This window comes from Arvicanthis niloticus, chromosome 30, assembly GCF_011762505.2.
Source record: "Arvicanthis niloticus isolate mArvNil1 chromosome 30, mArvNil1.pat.X, whole genome shotgun sequence".
In the NCBI taxonomy this organism is placed as follows: domain Eukaryota; kingdom Metazoa; phylum Chordata; class Mammalia; order Rodentia; family Muridae; genus Arvicanthis; species Arvicanthis niloticus.
Window position 1 is genome coordinate 19,025,026 of NC_133438.1, and position 20,305 is coordinate 19,045,330.

Below are 20,305 nucleotides of genomic sequence, written 5' to 3' on the forward strand. Positions count from 1 at the left end.
TTGGTCAGTGGTCCCTTCTCTCTCCTTGCTTCCTGGCTACGCTAAGGTAATGAACATCTTCAGACACATACTCCCTCACCAGGATGTTCTCTCTTACCACAAGCACAAAAGCACCTTGGCTGAATGACCAGGGATAGGAAAGTCGGAAATGACAAAAAAGGCTCACTGGTGTGCAAGCCTGCCTTCCTCATAAGCTCCTTAGCTAAAGCATCGTCACGTGTGCAACGGGAACTGACACACTTGGTGTATGTGCTTGGAAGTCAGTATCTTAGCTTCAGTGTCCAGTAACTACTGAGTCTCAATGCATGACATAAAATGCACAGTCTGCTATATTATATGTTTTTCCATGCATCTTTAAACTACACATATAAAAAAACCCATGAGAATCAAGGTCAATATTATGTAGGTAAGAGGTTCTTGGACCTCCCATCCTGGTGCTTGCTTCTATCAAGCCCAGGGAGGTCTACCTCCTATCTGGAGAGAAAAATTTTACTCACTGCAACCAGGAAAGGCAGAAGTCTCTAGACCTCCTAGTTATGCTCTAACTTCCTTCCCTCTGAGTGTACCTTGGATAGCTGACACAGACACACAGACACACGCACGCACGCAGAGATAGACTCTGGTTTACTACAAGAGGGAGGGCGTCAGGGTTGAGAACAAACAGAATATACTATATGTGCATATGAAATCATCAAAGCACAGACTTAGGAGTGCGTGCATGTGTGTGCATGCATACATGTGTATGAAGGAATCCATGCTGTCATGATGTTATGGGTGTACACTTGACTATTTCCGCTCGATGCGCCTAAGGTCTCATAGCTGACACTACCTTACCCCACACTTACTTTTCCATTTGTCTCCCCTTTCTTGAACTCACTGTCCTGTCCTGTTCAAATAGAAATCAGTGAGCCAGCAATCCCTGGTGACTTCCTGCTAAGCCTTCTGTTCCCTGCCAGTCACCTCGGTTCATACAACTTTTCAGTCTGTCTACCTTGTCTATGGCTCAGACCTTCATCATCCTCTGTTTAACACACTGCACTATCTCTGTTTTAGTCATATCTATCTATCTCTATACTGTAAAGTTAGTCCATGTTGACAATAGCAACAATTTTTCCATTCTGATTATTTTTTCCGACTCTTCACTCTGTCAAAAGAAACTCTAAGCTCCTGTAGACACATGAAGCTGTCCATGCCCATCTTTGCTTACCCACTTTCTTCATATCTTCCTGAATCTATTTTTTTCCCGTTTTCATACAACTTTGTATCTTTCCAAATACTAATGCTGCTGTTAGCAAGTCCTTTGCTGTGTTTTCCTCTTGGGAAACATCTATTTATCATTGAAGCGCTAATCATCTCTTCAATAAAGCTAGTTCTCATGTCTTCATTTAGCATCTATAGCTTTTTACTCACTCTGTGGGAAACATGCTTTCATGGTGTGCTGGCTGGGTTTCTGGTCACCTGACACAAGCCACATTCATCTGGGAAGACGGAATTTCAAGTGGCAAAATGCCTTCATAAGACTGGCCTGTAGGTAACTCTGTGGGATATTGTCTTGATTAATGATTGATATGGGCGGTCCCAGCCTTCTAGGGGCAGCACCCTGCACAAATGGTCCTGGGCTGGATAAGAAAGCAGGCTAAAAAAAGCTGTCCTGTTAGTTGCATTCATCCATGACCTCTGCATCCATTTCTCATTTCTGGTCCTGGTTTCCTGCCTTGGGTTCCCTTTATGGTAGACTGTAAGCTGTAACTGTAAGACGGAATAGACCCTGTCCTTCCCTAACCGCTTTTGGTCATGGTATTTTATCACAGCAATGGATGACGAGGAGGGGTTGGGGGAGATGCCTAGTTCTGTATCTGTGTGTATTTGTGTACACACACACACACACACACACACACACACACACCCATTCCCCTCTAGTGTAAGACTCCTTGGTGGTACTACAATGTCTTTTCATTTTGTAGCATGTGTGCTGGATTGTGGGTATATGTAAAATGAGTGACAGATGAGTGAGAGTTTATAGTTCAGAAAGAAAAGTGTAAAGTTAAAAAAAAACATAAAGGCTCTACAGAAACTGGACACAGGACACATGCCTTTAATCCCAGTCCTTGGGAGCCAGAGGCAGTTGGGTCTCTGTGAGCTTGGGGCTAGCCTGGTCTACATAGTGAGTTCTAGACAAGTCAGGTAACATGTGAGACCCAGTCTTAAAGCAAACAAACAAACAAACAAACAAACTGAACAAAAGCAACATTAGGGCTCTGCCTTCTGTCCCCTCTGAACCCACGAGCCGGGAGTGCTCAAAGCCGTCCAAGCCATAGTAAGGAGCAGGTGTAGTGGCTCTGAGAAGCGCACTTTGATCATACCTTCTGGTGGAGAGAGAGGACCATATGTGGGAAACTGGCAAACTGGAAAAGCACAAAGAAAATGAGCTGGCTGGAGAGGTGCTGCCACAGGAGCTGGCTGGTTCCCCCATCGTCAAACTTCTCCTCGCTCTCAGACCTCTCCATGGCGTACACCACCAGGTCCACCAACTGGTCCTCCAGCACAGGGCAGCGTTGCTTGTGCTGTAGGGCAGAGATTAAACACAGTATTCCAAAAGCCTCCCGCTTAGTTACACAAGTCAGCAGTCAACAGGCATCAATCATAAGGAGGCCACGAAGCACAGGATGGAGCTGAGGGTACGGTTAGATCTAGCTGATTAAAGCTGCAGCCTGTCTTACTAGCACAGAGGAGGGATCCATGGAGGCATTTTTTCATATCTTCCACTTCCAATGAATTTTTAATTTTGATACAGAATTACTTCAATTTAACAAAAGGCCACCAAAGCACTGTAGATTCCGTTCTTAGGACAACAGGTCAGAGGGGGTGGATGTGAGAGAAAGATGGTATTATTTTTGCAATCTAACTTGAAAACTGAAAGGCCTGAATCCCCAGAGAGTAAAGATTGAGAAAAAGAAAATGAGGCAATAATGTAAACCTGTGTGTTTTAAAGTGATTAAGTTTACAGTTCCCTCACAAAGAGAGGCAACTCTGCTTGTCACATGTGACAATAGTGCTGTACTGAAATGGAAGCCTCCTCCATAACTAAAAAGCAATGGATCCCAGAGCCACATCTGCTCGTCCCTCCTCTGCAGGCCAACACGATGCAGCTTTAACTTTAAATTAGATCACTGTAAAATCTAAAACAAGAAGAGTCGGTTTAAACACTAACAATGAAAATGCAACTTCCCTTTCTAGAGGCAAAAAGATTTGTGCTTGTCAAAATGATGTATAATGTGCTTTTACCAAAAGGGTTAAGCCATATTTTAAAAGCATCTTCACGTTTTTTTTTTTTTTTTTAAATAAATATATGTATCATTCAGTAGCAGGCAGTTGCAAGCCTTTCTAGTGAACACAATTATTAAAATATAGATGATTTTCCCTGTACTTTAGATTTAATTATTGATGTCTTTTGCCATGAAAAAGGGATATGATTTCTTGAATTTATAGAAAAATGCAAAATGGGGACAAATTTGGAAGGAAACAAAACGCCCCACTGCCTCCCCTTTGCATGCTCCGCAGCTCCAGGCTGTAAAGCTCGTTATAGCTGCACGTTCTTGATGCATGCAAATACAACAAACATCTACCCCCACAAGTAAGCATCGATGGTAGTTTCATATTCTATTTTCCCAAAACCACAAGGCCATGATCACAGTTGAACCACGTTACAGGTTTACGAATAGCAGTGTTAACGCCACCAGTTTAGACTCCAGCACTTCTCCTCCAAACATAACTATCAGGACGAAGCAGAGCAAAGTGCAACAGACAACACTACAGACTAGCTCTCAAGTCAGCATGCAGCTACTGTGTACAGGGCTTGAAATTTACTAGTTCTGCCAACCACCAACAACCTCAGAAAGGTGTCAGACAACACACGTTTACAGCGAGATCACTCAAAGGATGCAAGAGTCAGAAAAATCTGTGAAAAGAAGGAAAGCCAGGATTTCCAGTAGGAATTTTTGGTTTTTAAAACTAGTGATGAGAATTTGCTTCTACTGTAGAGACTAGCTGATTTGTCAGTTGTCCCTTCATCCATCCATTGCCCATCAATCTATTTAGGAGAAAGAGCACCTTGGTCACTCTGGACTTATCCTTTCTCATATTAGCTACTTGTTTGATTTTGGTTTTTTTTTTAAGGGCTGGACTTTACCTATGTGTTTTCAGGCATGTTGCCATGGTCACTCACTGGTTTAAAGAATAATACCAGAAATATGAAAATTTTGACAAGATAAAAGCAATTGGGAAATTTGCAGTTAAAGCTGATGGGTTTTCAACATATGCCACATCTCATGAATACATCCTGCTTTTCAGTTGAGAATCAAATACTCCAGTAATTTCTGGTACTTAAGGCCCTGGCATCTAATATAAGCAAACTACATATTGGGCTAATTATTCTGGATAAAGCCAGGCACATTCCCTAAAAGCAAACATAAAGATGGGATGATGCTGCTGCTTTGTCTGACGGTGGGGCAGCATCACTGAGGGAAGGAAGGGCTGTGACATACACTGAGCCGCACCTGCACATCACAGTAATGTCTGTGCAGGTCTAGCATCCAGCCACCACAAGGGCGGGGCTGTGTGTATGTTGTAAAGGCAGCCTGCTGTACACAGTGTTCCTAGCCGAGGGTGTATCAGCAAGACTCCATATCTAAAAACAAATCGTAAATATGCTAACATTTTCTGCTTTGATCTTTTTTCAAGCCAAGGTTTTGCTATGTAGCTCTGAAGAACCTGGTACTCACTAGGAGCCCAGGCTGAATTCACACTTGAGGCTGTCTTCCCACCTCAGCCTTCTGAGCACTCAGATCCAAGGTGCATGACACCACACCTAGTTTGCTTTAGTTTTCAGTTACTATAAAATAAGTATGTTAAAACAAAGAGTCCTCTTCATACTTCAGACTATCTTATAAAGTGGACGGCATAAACATTTGAAAGGTACTTTAATAATTTTATTTGTAAAGCACTAGCATAAATACTGAACGTTTATATTATATCTACATGTATACTTAGCTTAAACCTGTTTTAACAATGGGAATATCCAACTCAGCATTTAAAGATCATTTTCTAAATAACAGTTCAATGTGCACTAGACCCTAGTTTGCCCTCAGCTCCACTGTGTTCGCTTCCTTCTCACCACTGGCCAGTGTACATGACAGGCTCTCCGGTGCTCACTCAGACCTACTACTAAGTGACACGGGACTCTTTTGAAATAACAGGTCACTTTTACATTACACATTTCACAATTTTACTTACAAGGGGTTAAGTTAAATCTGAATAGTAATTTAAATGAATTTTAATACTGTCTTCAGAACAAGTTGGGAGGAATAAATGTCTCTCAATTCTAATAATTCCCTACTTTAACCAAGGAGGCTGCTAGTCAGAATCAGATCCCTCTGTCAGTACTAGCTTCCAGAGTCATTTCAGAGTGATGGTAGTCAGAGCCTACACACAGCACATACCAGCTCGGGAAGTATACGTGACTTACGATGCTTTTATTCATAAGAAAATAACACTAGAAATTCTACATCAACACAGAACACAACACTTCTGTTTAACACTTCTGCTTTCCACTGCTGTCAAACTCAACACTCTACACTCGCTGTGGCTGTAGAACTGGGCTACTTATGACCTATCTGTGACCAATGGTAGAATTACCATAGCCCAATTCCTACTGGAAAATGTAATGTGGACAGTTCATAAAGTCTTCAAGCTTTAATTATTGCACTGTTAGAGAAAGGACAAGAAAGTACAGCACAGGGTATACAGTTCTGTAATGATAGGAGATGCGATAAGATGATTTGATTCATTTTATTCATATGGATTTATACTACTAGTTCTCCTTTTATATCCTAACTTGCCACATGTAAAATAATACGCCAAGGCACTTCGGCGTATTATCTTGCATCTGTAGATCCCCTCACTACAGAGTTGCCTGAGACAACAATTACTGATGAATTGTGAATTTTTGACAATGTTTACACTACGGTGGGAGCAATACTAATAATGTTCTGTCAGCATTTCCATTATAAACTTTATTTTTTATGGATTTATGTCTTAGTCATAAACTTTTTATAGGTTGAAACTTGTTATTAAAATGATCAGATCATAAAAACTCTTCTTGAATTATTTTGTCAATTTCTATTTTGAGGACAGCTGCCTCCTTCCCGAAAGGAGGAGGGGAGCCATGGGTAGCTAAGGCTATCTGGGGAGGAGGGGAGCCATGGGTAGCTAAGGCTATTTGGGGGATATACTTGCAGCTCAAATGACAGCCACCAAATTATAAAAGAAGTGAGTTGAATATGGTGTAATGCTTACTCAAACTTAGTCTTCAGACAAAGTGTGAAGCATTCTTGTAAAGTCAGCTAATACTTACCTCTAACTCAAGTGAAAGCGGGTCAGAGTTAATGTGACAGGTTACAGTAGGTAACCATCAGGGACTTTGGTGGTCAGGGAGTTTCACTTTCACTTTACAAAGGCTCTTCCAAACAAGGAAACTTGGTAATTTTTTTTTAGAAGGAAAAAAACTGAAAATAATAAAAGAGGTATTGCTACTGCGGTGAGTTTGGCATGCAGTTTCAACACTGAGCAAGTTTTATGGCCAAGCCGTATGTCCGTAAAAATAGGGCTTTATCAATGGAAGCACCGGCACAACCTTCACTATGGTATTGCAGACAGCAACGCCACCTTACAGAGCCTAGAAAGAGCATCTTCTTAAAACCAAAAAGCTGCTCAATTTTAACATGCTGGGCTCAAAAACTGTTAACAAAAATCAACTGGGACCACTATTTTGCTTAAACTCTCAAAGGTGTGAAGCCCAGAATGGACCTTGGGCTGCACCAGAGTTCAGCTTTTTGGATGTAGCACAGTGGTTGTCTCCTGCCATAGGCAAAGGGGACATCTGGCAAAGACTGACAAAGACGGATGTTTGTCAAGAGGTGTGGGGTCACCTAAGAGCGTGACATTTCTTAGTCAATCCCCATGTTTCCAAAAAGCCTTCCCTGTTTAGAGCTTACCACTCCGACTTTTGAAGGCACTGTATCTCTATGAAAATGTTCTATTTTTCATTTCTTTTTGAAATTGTTTTGGTTTTTAAAGCAAATCAACACAAGTATTTTTGTTGTTGTTATTTGTTTTTGTTAATAGCCTGGAAAGATATAAGGCTACCACCAATCTTTCCAACTCTGAAAATTCTGTCAGGCTAACTTTAGCCCTAAAATGAAAACAGTAAAATGGAGTTGGGGGAAAAACGATAAAAAACTGACAGGTTTACTGAGTGCCAAGTGTTGTCTCTTTCTTTAAAAAAACAAGAAACCAAAAAAATATATATATGCACATATATATATATATTTCAAAAAAACCACAAAAAACAAAAACCATCCACCAAAAAGAACTCTCACATCCCAAGAAGGTTTTCAGTGGCCTTGGTCTCAGCATGGTCCCGCCAATTTCAAGCCCCGACCAAACACGTACTGTCTAAATGAATCAGCGGCTACAAAGCGGCCAGCGTATCGTTAGTCACAATACAACAGTAAGGTTGTGAACATACCTGAGCAATGTTCAAGGTCTAGAGCATTGGAGGATGGGCAGGACAAGACAGGACAGAACAAAAATAAAGGAAGAAAAAAAGAAAAGACAAAACGGTGACTATGAGGCCAGCCTCAAGGAACCCCCGTCAGCACAAACCCGCCCACATGTCAACCACCAACACACCAAAAAGAAAAGAAAAAAAAATTAAAAAAAAAAAAAAAAAGAAAAGAAAAAAGAAAAGAGAGAGAAAGAAACAGAAAAAGTCAGCAAGGCGGCCACTCTGAGGGTATCAGGGTTATAAAAATACACCCAAACAACAACAACAAAAGGTCAAAAAATATGGTTAAGTCATGTGTAGGTTTCTCTGGCAAAAGGGAACTTGAAACTGGCCTTATAGGAAAAAAGCAATGCAAAACAAACCAATTTTAAAACTACCTCCCTTTAAATGTAAACATTCTTAATGCAGTCTATAAACCACAGAAGAATACACTGTTGAGCAACCTGTATACCAAAAAGGTCGTCCATGAGTTCTTAACTGTTCTGCTCGGCGAGCTACAGCAAAGGAAAAGGCACAGTGCACATCTACAGATTCACGGCTTCCGGCATAGTACAGTACCTGCTTATTTAAACCTAGCATATTGCAGACCATATCCCTGGAATAAGGCTGCTCCAATACATATCTCAACAAAGCAGTCTGGGGTTCAAACAGATCCTTTAAAGGAAATAAAAAAGAAATTATTGCTTCAAGATTAACAAAGGTGAATTCAAATTATTCGGAACGAAGAGGAGACTCTCCTCCAGCGCTTTACTTTCCCACAGTAGGCAAAATCTAGAGGAAAGGGGCATTTACTGCTGACAGGCTAGGGTTCCACCTTGGCTTTCTCATTTCAAAACCAAGGTGAAGGCCCTTTAAAGGTTACAAGTCAAGATGACACTTAAATTGGATCTTTTCAGTCCCCCTCTTCCTGAAAACAAAACGTTTACAGTTTCCCCTTTAGAGACTGTACTTAAAATGTCAATTTTATAATTGTCTGTGTAGATAGGCTTTTATCCTTGGCCATATTTCTTAGACATAATGAAGTAAGTATTCTTACTTCCTTTCTGTACAAAACTGACAATTCTTCACAAGTTTCTACATAGCTGAACACACAATTTCTTATAATTAAATCTAGTTTACAGAACTACCACTATAAAGGTACATCCAAACTTAGAACCTTTTTCTGAGTTTACAGCTATTTTCCTAAGTATCTTGTATTCTCTCAGTATAACTGCTGTCCCATGTCTCTGTATGGTTGCCAAAGTAGCCAATGTTACTACTTAAACACACACAGTTCAGGGAGCAGTGCTCTCCATGCCTATGTCATTCCAGTGACCCTGCTCTTACAGCAAGCTCGTTCTAACATAGCTGGCACATATGATACATGTGGAGAGATGAATCTACATGTTGGCTGGAGTGTCTGAGCCGCCAATCAGTTTCCTAACACATGTTCCATCCTTACTTCTGTGTGCTGCCAGAACCATCACTTGGATAGTCACTTCAAAGTTTACTTCAGGAACTGTCTATATAATGGTCACTTGATTGCAATTTTTTACAGATCTGTTAGATGGCATTCAGAAAGAAAGGGGAACAGTGGAAGAGCAATTTAAACTGATTTTGTGTGTGTGTGTGTGTGTGCGCGCGCGCGCGCACGCGCGCTTTCTGGAAATAAGGTTTCTTTGTGTAACCCTGGCTACCCTGGACTCACTTTGTAGACCAGGCTGGCCTCACACAGAGATCAGCCTACCTTGCATCCTAAGAGCCAGAATTAAGGCGTGTACCACCACACCTGGCTTTAAACTAATTTTAAAGATGTGCTTTAAAAAACTGTACTAGTGAAATTATGAAGTAAAACTAAAGAACAATTATTGCTTCATAAATGATTTTTCCTTTTCAATAGAGCCCCATCCCTCAGTTCACCCCAGCTCTCTATCTGCTTCCTGCTCCTTTCTCCATTTGTGCTATAAAGTGTGTGTAGAAGTAACAGGGAAACACACACATCTCCTTCAAGTAATAATTTTAAAAGATTGTGAGGTTGGAGGTTCAATTCCTAGCACCCACTGGGCAGCTCGCAACCACTTACTTAGGGATCTGACACCCTCGTATTACAGGCCCTGCACTCCCGTGGCATATGAACATACAGGCATCATTTAAACACAGAATAAGCAGCGTCTGCTTCACCCAGAAGCTTGTATAGCAAGGGTCGGTCTGCTTTTGTGAGACAGGATCGCTCTGCTCTAGAACTTACACTGAAGCCTAGGATAGCCTGGGCCTCAGTCACCTCTTGCCTCATCGCTCTGAACTCTAGGGCTATGAGCCACAACAACTAGCTTTGTAGGTACAGTCCTAATGACAACTAGACTGAGGCAGCACGGTGTGCAAGACTGCTTGTTAATGCAGGTAGGGGCTGCTGCTCCTTAACAGAAAAATGCCCCAATTTCAGTGATTACAAAACACACCCTCTTCACTCTGCTCACATTTGTCATGAACGTCACTGTGAGGAGAAGAGTCTTCAGCTTAGAAATCTAAACAAAGGGAATGGATAAAGTTCCCAAATGTTCTCTTCAAACATGACTAGGGTAAATGCCAACAGAATCGTACTAAGTGTATGTCCTGAGTTCAAATCCGGAGTCTTTATTTTTTTAAATGTAGAGCCTTAAACAAGAACTCTACTTAAAGAGTGTTCTGTATCTGAGGTCTTTACCAGTGATGTACCACTGAGGCAAATCCACATCCACACAATACCCTGGGGTAGTGGACTGACACATAAGCCAGGAGTGGTGGCACAGCTGCCATCCTAGCACTGAACAGCAAAGACAAAGAACTGTACCACTGCCAGCTAAAGCCTGACTATGGAGTCCAGACCAGCCAAGGCCTCACAGCAAGACCCTAGAACAGAAACCAAAAACAACCAAAGCACACACCATAAAATATAATAATCCATAAGCCACTTTTCTTGAAAGTATTTTCTTCTCTCGACTATTAAGAAGCAATCTGGCATTGAACACTTGACAAAATGGGAAAATTCTCTCAGATGGCCAGACCTACACTGGATTTAAAACATACCTTATCATATGGCAAAAGGCCTTTCAAGGGAAATCGGAGAGTTGCAGGGTCCAGTTTCCATGAGTTACAGATGGCGCCCGAGTTGTTCACAACTGGTAGAAGACTGCAACGGCCTGCATGTAAATATGTCCATGTAAATGTGCCCAAACCATCAGCAGGTCCTCCATCCCTTTTTAGTTTGTAATGAATATGCATGCTGAAGCAGGCACTGGTTTAACATGCCTGTAACAGTGCCATCAGGACACCCAAGTGTGGGAATTTTTATTGATTATATTTCTTCCAGAGGACTGAATAGTCAAGTGAGTGCAAGGCTTCAAAGGCAAACCGGCTGTAGTCTGTTTAAGCGTTTAAGGCAGAGCTCGGCACAGTATGGTCCATGAGCCAAATCCAGCCATCAGCTTTTGCAAAGCTGTACTGTGTACAGTCATCTTTGGAGTCCAGACTGAAAACAACACACAGCTTCCAATGTTTACAAGACGGACCTGTGCAGATATAGTCTGAGACCTCTTCTCCAGGGTTAATGGGTGATTCTGTTAAGTTTTATTTTTGTTTTTCAGGATGCCCTGAGACTTTGCTATAGCATATACCTGACTGACTAAGCAGTAACATCTCTTAGATATTCCACAGATACCCTAAGCTGAACCCTTCAGAAAGGAGTTCAACATTTTTTTCACTTCTATATTTCATTTAATGATATTACTATCCAATCAGTTATAAAACTAGTGAGCTCAGAATTTATGTAGCTTCTTTTTATATTCCCAGTGTCTAAAGCAGCACAGACTCAATATCTGAAATGCTCAATATCTGATCACTTTTTAAAAAGCCTATATTCAACAACAACAACAACAACAAACAAACAAAAAAAAAGCCTATATTCCCAGACAGTTATGAGGCTGCCACAATCTCTAAAATAATCTGGAAATATATATGGGCATTGCAAAGATTATCAATTGCAAAGATTACGATTGCATCAAGCATAAGGAAGCAGATAGCTAAGAAATGGTGCATGTGGTACAGTGTGTGTGGTACAGTGAGTGTGCTACAGTGAGTATGCTAAAGTGTGTGTGCTACAGTGCGTGTGCTACAGTGTGTGTGCTACAGTGCATGGGCTACAGTGCGTGTGCTACAGTGAGTGTGCTACAGTGAGTGTGCTACAGTGTGTGTGGTACAGTGAGTGTGCTACAGTGCATGGGCTACAGTGAGTGTGCTACAGTGAGTGTGCTACAGTGAGTGTGCTACAGTGCGTGTGCTACAGTGTGTGTGGTACAGTGAGTGTGCTACAGTGCGTGTGCTACAGTGACTGGGCTACAGTGTGGGGGCTACAGTGTGGGGGCTACAGTGCCTGGGTTACAGTGCATGTGGTACAGTGCCTAGGCTACAGTGGGTAGGGGGTGTGCCTGGGCTACAGTGCACGAGAAAGTCTGGAATCCTCATTACTACAGCCACAGAAGAACCCTGCTGACACTTTCAGTGGTCTAGAATTTAGGAAGCACTTCCAGGGGCCAGGAATAGAGCTCAGGTGGCAGTTTCTTCAGCAGGGGTGCAGCCCTGGTTCTCCCCACACACACACACATAAACTGAGTGTGGCAGCACATGTTTGCAATCCTTGCATTGAGAGTTGGAAAGAGGAGAATCACCCTTGCCTACATAATTTCAGGCCAGCCTGGGTTATAGGGACCTTGTCTTAAAAAGCCAAAACCAAAATACAATGAAAGGTGTGTCCAGCTAATTAAGATATACAAAATAAAATAAAAAGTGTCTCTAGTCAGATGAAACCCAACTGCTGGAATAATCTCATGTGAAAGCTGCCCCAGTCTATGATTTCTGTCTCTGCCTTATCCAAAGCACCTAAAAACTAAACATCATTCCTAGAGTGTTACAAAGTGGCGAGCCATACCTAAGAGGCCATCCTTCAGCTATGTCCAACAGATCCCTGGTCACTAAAGATACAGGTATTATGTAATACACTAAGTGTACTTTAAATGTATCTTACCACAAATGGAGTTTATCCTTGCTGTGGGCCTGAAGGTATCCACGAAGTCTGATACTAAGTTTCCTAGTAACTAAAAGAAAAGGAAAATGAATAAACGTAAGAGCAAGGTTACCCTACATCTTTGTGCATCATGTATGGAAATTCAGATAACACACAAAAATTAGTACAAAGCCTGGCACAGACAATTACTTAAAGACTAGTGTGCTCTTTCTCTTCCAAACCCTTGTTACTCCATGTGTCCCTAAGGTGAACCAAGTCCTATCACTGCGTCCTTATCTAGTCAATGAAACTGTAGGTTTTATTTAAGCACATAAGAACTCAATGGGTTAATAGAGCTACGAAACAAATATATTATGCTAAAAAAAATACATTTACTGAGTCAGTGATAAAGTTCAAGAGCCGGAGGCATCAGTATGATCCCAGGGACACAAAGGTAGAAAAGAAAACTGAATTCCGCAAGTCAGGTCCTACCTCTAGCCACATGCACAGGGTATATGGTCTGCCCCCACCCCAAATAAACATTAAGTATAGTAAAATATGTAGTGCCTAAGGATGCTTAACCATGTAAAAATGTGCATATGACACCACTGTTCCTTTGGAACCCTCCCACTCTCAGGAGTTCTCTTGTGTTTGCTCTAATACATAAGTAATTACCTTCTCAAAGGGGCCAGTGAGAGGAAAAGGCTCAGCAGGTGAAATGAATTGCTGTGCAAACCTGATAACATAATACTCTCTGACACAACGTCCCAACTCCACACTCATGCTGCTCATGTGCAGACATACATATTGTGTTAGCTAGTTTTATGTAAACATGACACAGGCTAGAGTCATTTGAGGGGAGGAAGGCCCAATTCAGAAAACACCTCCATAGAATTACATTATAGGTGAGGCTGCAAGGCATTTTCTCAATTAGTGATCAATAAGGGAGGGTCCATTCCTGGACTGGTGGTCTTGAATCCTGTAAAAAGCAGACCGAGTAAACCATGAGATCAAGCTAGTGAGCAGTACCCTCCACGGCCTCTGCATCAGCTCCTGTCTCCAGGTCCCTGCCCTGCTTGAGTTCCTGTCTTGACCTCCTTTGATAGCACACAATGATACGCAAATGTAAGCCAAATAATCCCTTTCCTCCCTAGCTACTTTGGTCATGATGTTTATTTCACATCAATAAAAACCCTAAGACAGGAAGACAGACACACAGAGACAGACAGATGTGCGCGCGCACACACACACACACACACACACACAGTATGTGTACACATAAACAATACCATTGTATAATATTTTGATAAGGATTTAAAGGTTTAGAAAATGCAGAATTTACCCAGTGTGGAAGTTTTCCCTCAGGATATAGTTTTCTGATCTCTGTGACTGCAAAGTAGGCTGGCAATAGGCAGGCATTTCGTTCCAAGATATAAGCTATAACCTAACACAGACACAAAGCGTTATTTCTGACTAGCTTCACACAAACAACTTTTAAATACAACAATAGCAACAACAAAAAAGTATTTACAAATTAGTAAATAGAGCTGAGGCAAAGCTGGCAAAGTGTTTGTATCTGTGTGGGAGCCTCAAAATGCTCACTAAAAAAGACTCCCTTCTGGAAATCAGGAGGAATAAATTCAAGAGGTCTGTTATACATCATTACTACAATTAATCAGAATATATTATTAACCTGAAAATGGCTACGTAGATCTTAAATATATGTAAGGAAATCGTGTCTGAGATTCCAACACTTGGAAGATGGAGACAGGGGAATCAGGAGTTCAAGCCTATCCTCACCTAAGCTGCAAGTTAGTTCAGAGCCAGCTGGGATTACATGACACCCTACCTTGAAAAACAAGACAAAAGACTATGAGGTAAACTATGCTAAACTGTTGGCTTAACCATTCCACAAGGTAGATGTACACCTATGTACATGTGTGTGCAAAGTCTTTAACAAGACAGGATTACTATTTTAAAATATAGTATTAGCAGAGAAATTCTCTTAAGAGAATTATAAAAATGAAAGGTATTAACAATAGAATAGATTTTGGTATTAATACCTTAAAATGCTTTAAATAGTCATAGATTTAAGATGGTAACAGAAAAAAAGAATAACTATTACAGTATTATTAATAGTTTAAAAAGATAAACATGGCCACTGTCTGTCTTATAATGATTTAAAATACTTTTAGTCTCTACACTCCTTTCATAACTGTCTAGCAGAAATTCAATTTTTAAAATTTCCTTTTGCAATCCAGTAGCAATGAAGCACGAGCATCTCTGAAAACAAAACTGACTTGGGCCGAGATGTAGCTCAGCAGCAGACAACCTGATTAAAAACAGAACTGATTGTATTTCAGTAGAAGAAACTAAACATTCAGACACAGGTGGCATGTTTAAATTTAAATTACCTCTCTTGCTGCCAGAAGCTGCTGGACAACAGCCGAGCTTACTGTATTCGGAATTGTCAAGATTTTCTCCAAAATCACTTTTAGAAGGTCTCGAACACCCTGATAAGGATAAAGAAGACCACAAGAGTCAATCCAAAAGATAAGTGTAAAGCCTCTATGTGAGACACAACAGCCAGGTTTCAGGAGTATACACTGCTTCACGGTCACACTTTTAGATTCTTCCAAGCCATTACTAACACTTAGAAAAATAATGCTCTATAATAGGACAAAGTCCACATGAACAATGAAAATCACTTAAAAGTAAAATAGAACTTTCTATATTCTGCCAACCTTTGGTCGGAAAAAAAAAAAAAAAAAAAAAAAAAAAAAAAAGGGTTCCTACTCTTACAAAGGGTAAGAAAGCACAGCTTTGCTATGTGCAGAGATGTGTGTAAGTAACACTATGGGGACCTGGGTCATGATATTCAGTTTGAGTAAAGAGAAAATAATCTGAGAAGTTTGCCGTGACTAATTTAGGGTCACTGTGATTTAACAGTAGCTATCTACTTGGTCACTGCTGGATCATTTCAGATTAAAGAACATGCAGACATAAAGCATAAGGCCATGCACAGGCAATTCCTTGACAAAGGACAGTAACAAAAGTACATGAAGAAAAATGCTCTCAACTGTGGCTGTGACACTCCTGAGCTGGACCCTGAAGTACAGGGAGATACTGCACTGCTGCTGCTGTGTTTGGTCAGCTGCAGAATCCTGAAGACATCCAGTAAGGAAGGACACAATTCTAAGGAGACCAACATAGATGGCTCGATCCACAAACCCTGCTCTGTGTTCCTCATTTCACAAGACAATGAAAGAACTCTGGCATCAAACACGGATTCTGCCTTGTGACTTCCCATTTCATCATAAAAATGTATTAGTCCTGTGTGTGTTTAAAATGTTGGGAGGGAGCCGGGCAGTGGTGGCGCATGCCTTTAATCCCAGCACTTGGGAAGCAGAAGCAGGAGGATTTCTGAGTTTGAGGCCAGCCTGGTCTACAAAGTGAGTTCCAGGACAGCCAGGACTACACAGAGAAACCCTGTCCTGAAAAACAAAAACAAACAAACAAACAAAAATGTTGGGAGGTGAATAAAAATAGTAAACCAGCTGAATAGTTTTAAATCCCTTTAGCACATATGCAAAAAAGTCAAGTTATGAATACTCTCTGCTTTGTTTCTCATGTGAAGTAAGATTCACACCCTGTTTATAAAAAGAATCATATTCAGAAAGCAATTACTTTTTATAATTAGGAAACAATACCTTGTAATCCACTCCTCCGATGATTTTCCGAACCAGTTTAAACGTTAAGGCCCAAAGCTGTGTTCTTTCCCATTCAAGAGAGTCAGAGTTTATCAAAGATTCACAAACCATCCTGGCGGTGAGGGGGGAAAAGCATTCAGTTACAAGAGAGACTCCTAAAGATTCTCTAATGCCTATGGTCTGTCGATGCTGAATATTATAAGTGCCAAGCCAAACACGTTGTCTAAATCTACACTGTTAGTGTTCCGGGTATATGCAACACTTCCTACTTTATTAAAAGAAAGCTCAAACATTAAGTAGAACTAAATGATATTCAGAAGAAAAAAAAAAAAAAAAAACCCTAAACGTTTGGTTAAATGTTTATCATCTACCAGGTGGTGGCAGACTGTACTTTCCTCAAAATGCCTCCACTGCACTGCCACATGCTTCTGTGAAGCACGACCCTGATACACATGCCTGGGAGAGTTAAGAGGGATGGGCAGTGCTGTCTGGGCAGTCTTAGCTACGGCAAGGATTCAAGGCTACTTCTTGACTATGCTTCTTTTGCAAACTTCTGAACTCTACCAGGCTGTGAGAAGGCCAGGTCCCAGTAGACGACAGAGTGTGCAATGCTTTGTAAGGACTTCAGTCCTTGCCACACTGACTATAATTATGAAGCACTATGAAAACAAACAAACAAACACAGGCTGGAGATGACCTGCAGTTCGCAGCTCACAATGCTCTTGGGAAAGCCCTGAGTCCAGTTCCCAGAACCCATGTCAGATAGCTCATATGCCATCTGTTGACCCCAGCTCCAAGGGGTCTAACACCCTCTCCTGGCCTCTTCAGGCACACCTACCAACATGGCAATGACTAATACAGATGCATATACATAAAAACAACATAAATTTAAAACAAAACCCTGCTTCATAAGCCAACTTACATATGAGCTTGATGCCCTCCTCCCACCCCTTGTCTCTGTACAACCACTGCAAAGCAAATCTGCAACTTTATAATGAAAGGTCTTCCCACCCAAACCTACCTGGGTGGAAGGAGACCAGTCTCGACTGCCGTTGCTAAGCAGTCATAGAGGAAGGAAATTCTTTTGGGGCTGTGTTGGCCATGAATAAATTTAACAATCCACTGGATACACTGTTCATGAGACTCCTAAAAAATTAGAAAACACTTTCATTTTGGGCCTGAAGTTACAATTTCTAAGTAGCACAAATGGCTATTATTATACCTAAAAAAATCTATCAGTATTGTAAATAAACCATTTCACTGTGAACATCCGTAAATAAAAATAATTTCTAAAAGAACAAGATGAAAAGAGTCAGATTCAACTGTGGGCATGGTAGTACAGGCCTGCAAACCTAGAACTTGAAGGAATCTAAGGCTATCTTGGGCTGTGTAGATTTCTAAGTCAGCCTGAGTTATATCTAGCAGAGACCTTGTCCCCAAACAAATAAAGATAGTATTTGTTATGTTAATTTTAATCTTACAATTATATAAACTAAACTTCCACCATGAAACCTCCAAAGTAGCTGAGATTATCTTAACAAATTCATGGCCAATTGAAAACTCATTTAACTCACTGTAAGTATTGTTACAGAGTGATGTAAATATTCCATTTGCCAAAGGATAAACTCTAATGTGGGTGGGTACCTTACCCTCATGAATATTTAAATTAGTCCAACCCCCATGAACCTAGATCAGAGCCCACCATAATTCCAAAAACAAATGGAACTTCTGGGTGTCCCGCTCATATCAAAGCCTGCCTTCCAGGGCATCCCATGCACGTTGCTCCTCCAGAGCACCACATCCCATCATGGGATTCAGAACTGCCAATTTTATTTGTCTCCCTCCCTCACTATATAAGCATCTAGAAACGTCAGCCCGTAAATCACTAAGTGCTTAAGGAGTTACGTTAGCAATGACATGTGCCTGGCAGGCGCTCAGCATTCCCAGGACCCATCGAGCAGAGGTACACTCTCTTATAAGTTGTCCTCTGACCTATATACAAGTTCGCTCTCTCTCTCTCTCTCTCTCTCTCTCTCTCTCACCACACAGTAAAAAGAAAAAGCCCAACAAATATTTAAAAAAATTTAAAATGCATAAAATATGCTAAATATTGAAAGATTCAAGGTAACATTTTACCAAGATAACATTTCTCAGTGCTTGATACACAAGGATAAGAAATTATTGCTATTCTATTGCATGCCTTCAAAGAATAATACTGGTTGTTGATATTGAGAATGTAAACTAGATAACTCTTATAAAAATAATTAGGTAATTTCCATAAAATTCCAAGTTGCTGGGGTGGTTATGAATGCTTATGTCCCAATACCGAGGAGGTAAAGACAGGAGGGTCATAAGGTCATGGCCAACCTGGACTACATATCAAGTCCCAGGTAAATCAGCATTACCCAGAGACGATATGTATGTGTTATATCCTTTATAACTAAGAGGAAAAAAGAGAACTAGCTTCTGATATACCAATATTATGCCCACTAATCAACCCTATGCCTGATCAATATTATTATTTCTGTAATACTACTTAAAGTAGAAAAGTGAAGAATAACATCTAGCTAAGCGTGATGGTCCATCCTATGATGCCAGGGAGCAGAGGAGGGGGGACTACTAAAAGTTCAAGTCTAGCCTGGACTACATAGCAAACCTCTACCTGGAAAAAAGAAAGAAAAATTTGAAAGCAAGAAGGCAGTTGATAAATAAAGGTGGTAAGAACACATAACAATATGCCACACCACTATAAGGAAAAAGAAAGAAAAAGTAACTCAAAAAAATTACCTGAAATTACCTTCAGAACTTACTATTAAGGGTGAAAAGTTTGGAGCTCATTGCTGAACACTACAAATGGCATATGGTGATTCTATAAAAATAATTCTGAGACTGGGGATGTAGTTCAGAGATGAACGTGTGCCTAGTATGTGGAGACATGTTCAGAGACGGAGATGAGTGTGTGAAGCCCTGTGTTCAACCCCCGCCACTGTTAAAATAGAAAAGAGAGAAGACGACTTTGCAATCCTAGAACTCAGGACACAGAGAGACAGTCTTGTAGATAAAATGGTTCCGGGAACACAAACTGGGATGCTGGCTTCAGACGGGAAGGGCAGTGGGCGATCGAGATAAGAAAGGACGAGCGGCCCGTGGGGCTTGATCCCTCTCGCCTTATGGATTTCTGGTTCACATCAGAGCATCACCTTTTGAAAATAAAAAGCTTAAAACTTAAATATATTGCCTTTAGGATCCATACTTGGGTGGCAACTCTTATACTGGTTCACAGGCAAAGAGAGCTCATTTCTCTGTCTAGAGTGCATCATGAGAAGATAATGTACTATTGTAACAGGTACTATTACGGTATCTTTCTGAGGTCATATTTATAAATACTGGGCCAGTTTTTGAATAGCGACCGTTTTCTTTTACAAGAAAGGTTCAACATATCTGTTTCCATTTGAAAACCAATATATACAAAGACGATAAAATTTACATTATACAATCTAACATGGAAGGACAATTTCAAAAAAAAAAAAAAATTCCCACTGTGATCTTATTACCTTGAACTTGTAACAGGTTCTCTAGAAAATACATCAATGTAAAATGATGGCAGTTTTATTCTTCCCTTTCCTAAATGATCTTAGGAAAAGACCAAAGAAGATGTAAAAAAAAAAAAAAAAAAAAAAAAAAAAAAGCATCAAAAGTCATTAACTGGATGTTAAACATGAAATGTCTCACCTGAGAAAGCCCATTCCAAAACTGCCGGAAGGCCGCCAAACAGCTAATCAGTTTTGTTTTTTCATCCTCGGGGGTATCCATAAACATTCTGAAAAAGAAAATGACACTATTTGATACTAGTTTTAAAAGCCTGTAAGGTAGATTTTTTTTTTAACTCCCCCAAACCAACTTCAATGAAATCCAACAAAGATAAATCTACAAACAAACAAACAAACTCCCATA

The 20,305-nt window shown here is 40.6% G+C and overlaps 1 protein-coding gene across 5 annotated transcripts in view; it reads right to left on the minus strand.

The window, feature by feature from the left end:
* The window catches only part of Med23 (mediator complex subunit 23), a 48,468-nt gene that overhangs the window by 27,666 nt on the left and 497 nt on the right, over window positions 1-20,305 (minus strand). For 3 of the 5 annotated variants that reach the window (XM_076928017.1, XM_076928018.1, XM_076928021.1), the window contains exons 3-12: window positions 20,084-20,171; window positions 17,373-17,497; window positions 16,352-16,463; window positions 15,056-15,154; window positions 13,984-14,085; window positions 12,663-12,732; window positions 10,670-10,782; window positions 8,183-8,278; window positions 7,586-7,603; window positions 2,364-2,564 (exon numbers count right to left, since the gene is read on the minus strand). In XM_076928017.1, coding sequence (XP_076784132.1) covers window positions 2,364-2,564; window positions 7,586-7,603; window positions 8,183-8,278; window positions 10,670-10,782; window positions 12,663-12,732; window positions 13,984-14,085; window positions 15,056-15,154; window positions 16,352-16,463; window positions 17,373-17,497; window positions 20,084-20,171 — 1,024 coding nt within the window. The remainder of the gene's footprint in view (window positions 1-2,363; window positions 2,565-7,585; window positions 7,604-8,182; window positions 8,279-10,669; window positions 10,783-12,662; window positions 12,733-13,983; window positions 14,086-15,055; window positions 15,155-16,351; window positions 16,464-17,372; window positions 17,498-20,083; window positions 20,172-20,305) is intronic. The other 2 variants (XM_076928019.1, XM_076928020.1) reach the window with 2 other exon arrangements.